Raw genomic sequence first — 3,763 nt, 5'->3', positions numbered from 1 at the left:
GAGGGAGGGAGGGAGGGAGGGAGGAGGGGAGAAGGAAGGAAGGGAGGGAGGGAGGTTGATTGGAAAGGAAGGAAGGAGGAAGCTAGGTAGGAAGGTTGATCTGGAAGGAAAGGAAGGAAAGGAAGGAAGGAAAGAAGGAAGGAAGGGGGAGGGAGGAGGGGAGAAGGAAGGAAGGGAGGGAGGGAGGAAGGTTGATTTGAAAGGAAGGAGGAAGCTAGGTAGGAAGGTTGATCTGGAAGGAAAAAAGGAAGGAAAAAGGAAGGAAGGAAGGAAGGCAGGAAGGAAGGAATGAAAGGGAGAGTGAGGGAGGAGGGAAGAAGGAAGGAAGGTGGGATTGCACCATTCTAGGACTGGGGTCTCCTTCCCTCTGATTGCCAATCAGGATGGAGTGGAGCTGTTTGGTCATCCAGTCTTCCTTAACCTGGACAACTTTGAGGGGGCTGGATTGCCATTCCCAGAATTCTGGGAGTGAAATCCATGCGTTTTTAAAGTGGCAGGGACCAAGAACCCCTGTTGCAACCTCCCTCCCCCCCCCTTAGCGGCTTTCTAAGAGCAAGATGACCAGCCTGGAAGAACTGCGGCACCATTCCTCCGTCCTGCTGGAGAAGAATAAGGACCTGATGGAGAAGATCCAGGAGACGGAAGCCGATTCGGCCAGCCAAGCCAGAACCCTCCTGCAGCAATACGACATGTTTGGGGTACGTAAGGCCGTGGGGGGGGGGGAGGTTGGAATAGCAGAGCCGGGCTTTGGGGCACGGAGAGCCCACCTGCAGTTGGGCCCTTCACCGCAGAGAGCAAGGCAGAGGGCAACCTCCCCTTAGGTGGGCTTGGTGCCCACCTGAACGGTTGGTTGGTCTGTTTGTTCAGAAAAGGCAGCCATTTGTCTGAAAAGACATAGCAGGAGTCTTCCAACGTGGCCCTTTTATGACTTATGGACTTCAACTCCCAGAATTCCCCAGCCAGTTTTGCTTTGCTGGCTGGGGAATTCTGGGAGTTGAAGTCCACCCCTCTTGAAGTGGACAAGGCTGAGCAACGCTGCATATGGCTAAACCAGGGGTCTTCCAACTTGGCTCTTTTATGACTGGTGGACTTCAACTCCCAGAATTCCTGAGCCAGCCATGCTGAGGGGAAAGGGAGAGGTTTCCAAGCTGAGCCAGGCTGGCTCAGGAATTCTGGGAGTTGAAGTCCACCAGTCATGAAGGGGCCATAGTTCCCCCATGCTGGCTCAGGAATTCTGGGAGTTGAAGTCCATAAATCATGAAGAGGCCCTAGTTCCCCCATTCTGCCTCAGGAATTCTGGGAGTTGAAGTCCACCAGTCATGAGGGGGCCATAGTTCCCCCATGCTGGCTCAGGAATTCTGGGAGTTGAAGTCCACAAGTCATGAGGGGGCCATAGTTCCCTCATGCTGGCTCAGGAATTCTGGGAGTTGAAGTCCACCAGTCATAAAAGGGCCAAGGTTGCCGACCCCTGGCCTACACCGTTCCAGACAGGTGGCTGTCCAGTCTCTTGAAAACCTCCAGGGATGCAGCGCCCGCAGCTTTCGGAGGCAACTTGTCTTCCCCTTGGTTAATTGCACCCCGTTGCTTCCATCCCACAGCGGATCATCGCCACTCTCCAGGACTCCAATCAGAACCAAGTTGGCGTAGCCAAAGCCGAGCTCAAAGCCGTGGAGAAGAACGTGGAGAAGAACATGACGAGTGAGCAGGGCCCGCCTGCCCTCCTCACCGGGTGGGGGGGAGTGGGAGGTGGGGAGGGGGTGGGCAGAGGAGGTCCCCGAGGAAAGATTAGTGCATTATGACAATGTTGCTTATCAAGCATCTTAAAAAAGGGGGCCAAGATGTACAGGTAGTCCTCGACTTAAAATTGTCCTCATTTAGTGACTGTTCGAAGTCACAGCTGCATTAAAAAAGAAAGGAATTATGACTGGTCCTTGCAATTATCTATCTGTCTGTCTGTCTATCTATTTATTTATCTATCTATATCTATCTATCATCTATCATCTAATCTGTCTGTCTGTCTGTCTGTCTGTCTGTCTGTCTGTCTGTCTGTCTGTCTATCTATCTATCTATCTATCTATCTATCTATCTATCATGTATCTATATGTCTGCCTGTCTGTCTGTCTGTCTGTCTGTCTATCTATCTATCTATCTATCTATCTATCTATCTATCTATCTATCTATCTATCTATCTATCTATCTATCTATCTATCTATCTATCTATCTATCTATCTATCATATATCTGTCTGTCTGTCTATCATCTATCATCTGTCTATCTGTCTGTCTGTCTGTCTATCTATTTATTTATATATCTATATCTATCTATCTATCATCTATCATCTGTCTATCTGTCTATCTATCTACCTACCTACCTACCTACCTATCTATCTATCATCTATCATCTATCATCTATCCTATCATCTATCTATCTATCTATCTATCTATCTATCTATCTATCTATCTATCTATCTATCTATCTATCTATCTATCTATCTCTCATATATATATATATGTATGCATGTGTGTATCTATATATATGTATATATGTGAATATATGTATGTGTGTGTATGTGTGTGTGTGTAGATAGATAGATAGATAGATAGATAGATAGATAGATAGATAGATAGGTATATATGTATGTGTGTATATAGATATGTATGTGTATAGGTATATATATGCATATATATGTATATGTGCATGTGTGTGTGTGTACATACTATACATATATGTACGTGTGCTTACATGTGTGCGTAGGGTTTTATATATGTATATTTCCTTCTGATAGCTGCCATCAGAACCTCCTTCCTCCAGGGCTGCCGGGGTGTTCGCAGAAAACAGCTTCTCTTTCTCTCCTCTCCAGAGATGGACCTGGAGCTGAAACGGGTCGGCACCAAGGTCCACACCCTGCAGGAGGAGGTCAACCTCCTGCGGACGTACATGGACAAGGAGTATCCCCTGAAGGCCGTCCAGATCTCCTCCCTCCTGCGCAACATCCGGAACCTGAATGAGGAGCAACAGGTGGGCTGAGGGGGGGGGCCTGCAGTCCTTGGACCCTTCTTTAAAGACACACCCCCCCCATTCTCTTTCTGCTCTTCTGCCCCCCTGCAGTACGAATTGGAAGACACCGAAGATCTGGCCAAGCGGTTCCTGGACTCCTTAGCGGGAAAAGCCCGGGACGAGCAGGAGCGCATTCTGCAGTCTGTGGCCGATGTGAGTGGGATCCCCAAAAGAGGAACTGGAATTTCTTGAGGGTTTTTTTTCCCAATCAATCAATCAATCAGAATACAACTGGAAGGGAGCTTGGAGGTCATCTAGTCCAACCCCCTGCTCAAGCAGGAGAGCTGATGCCAGTTCAATCAATCAATCAATCAGAATAGAGTTGGAAGGGAGCTTAGAGGTCATCTAGTCCAACCCCCTGCTCAAGCAGGAGAGCTTATGCCATTTCAATCAATCAATCAATCAATCAATCAGAATACAGCTGGAAGGGAGCTTGGAGGTCATCTAGTCCAACCCCCTGCTCAAGCAGGAGAGCTTATGCCATTTCAATCAATCAATCAATCAATCAATCGGCCAAGCAATGTCGGCTGGCGACCCCCAGGGGGAGGGCCTTCTCTGTGGGTGCCCCCACCCTCTGGAACGAACTACCCCCCGAGATCCGGACGATTCCGGATCTCTTAACCTTCCGCCGCGCCCTCAAGACATGGCTTTTTCAACAAGCGGGCCTGACCTAGGGTGAGTTTTAAATAGGGATAATTTTTAATGAT

At 48.5% G+C, this 3,763-nt stretch overlaps 1 protein-coding gene across 1 annotated transcript in view; it reads left to right on the top strand.

The window, feature by feature from the left end:
* Positions 1 to 539: 539 nt before the first annotated feature.
* CUNH20orf96 (chromosome unknown C20orf96 homolog) overlaps positions 540 to 3,763 on the top strand; it is a gene marked incomplete at its 5' end in the record, with an annotated part of 11,925 nt that continues 8,701 nt past the window's right edge. Inside the window, 4 exons of the mRNA XM_015829392.2 lie at positions 540 to 698; positions 1,599 to 1,698; positions 2,860 to 3,017; positions 3,108 to 3,209. Coding sequence (XP_015684878.2) covers positions 540 to 698; positions 1,599 to 1,698; positions 2,860 to 3,017; positions 3,108 to 3,209 — 519 coding nt within the window. The remainder of the gene's footprint in view (positions 699 to 1,598; positions 1,699 to 2,859; positions 3,018 to 3,107; positions 3,210 to 3,763) is intronic.

Source organism: Protobothrops mucrosquamatus, unplaced genomic scaffold, assembly GCF_001527695.2.
Source record: "Protobothrops mucrosquamatus isolate PMUCROS unplaced genomic scaffold, P.Mucros_1.0 scaffold6020, whole genome shotgun sequence".
NCBI classification, from domain to species: Eukaryota; Metazoa; Chordata; class Lepidosauria; order Squamata; family Viperidae; genus Protobothrops; species Protobothrops mucrosquamatus.
This window is presented reverse-complemented; position numbering and strand designations above follow the sequence as displayed.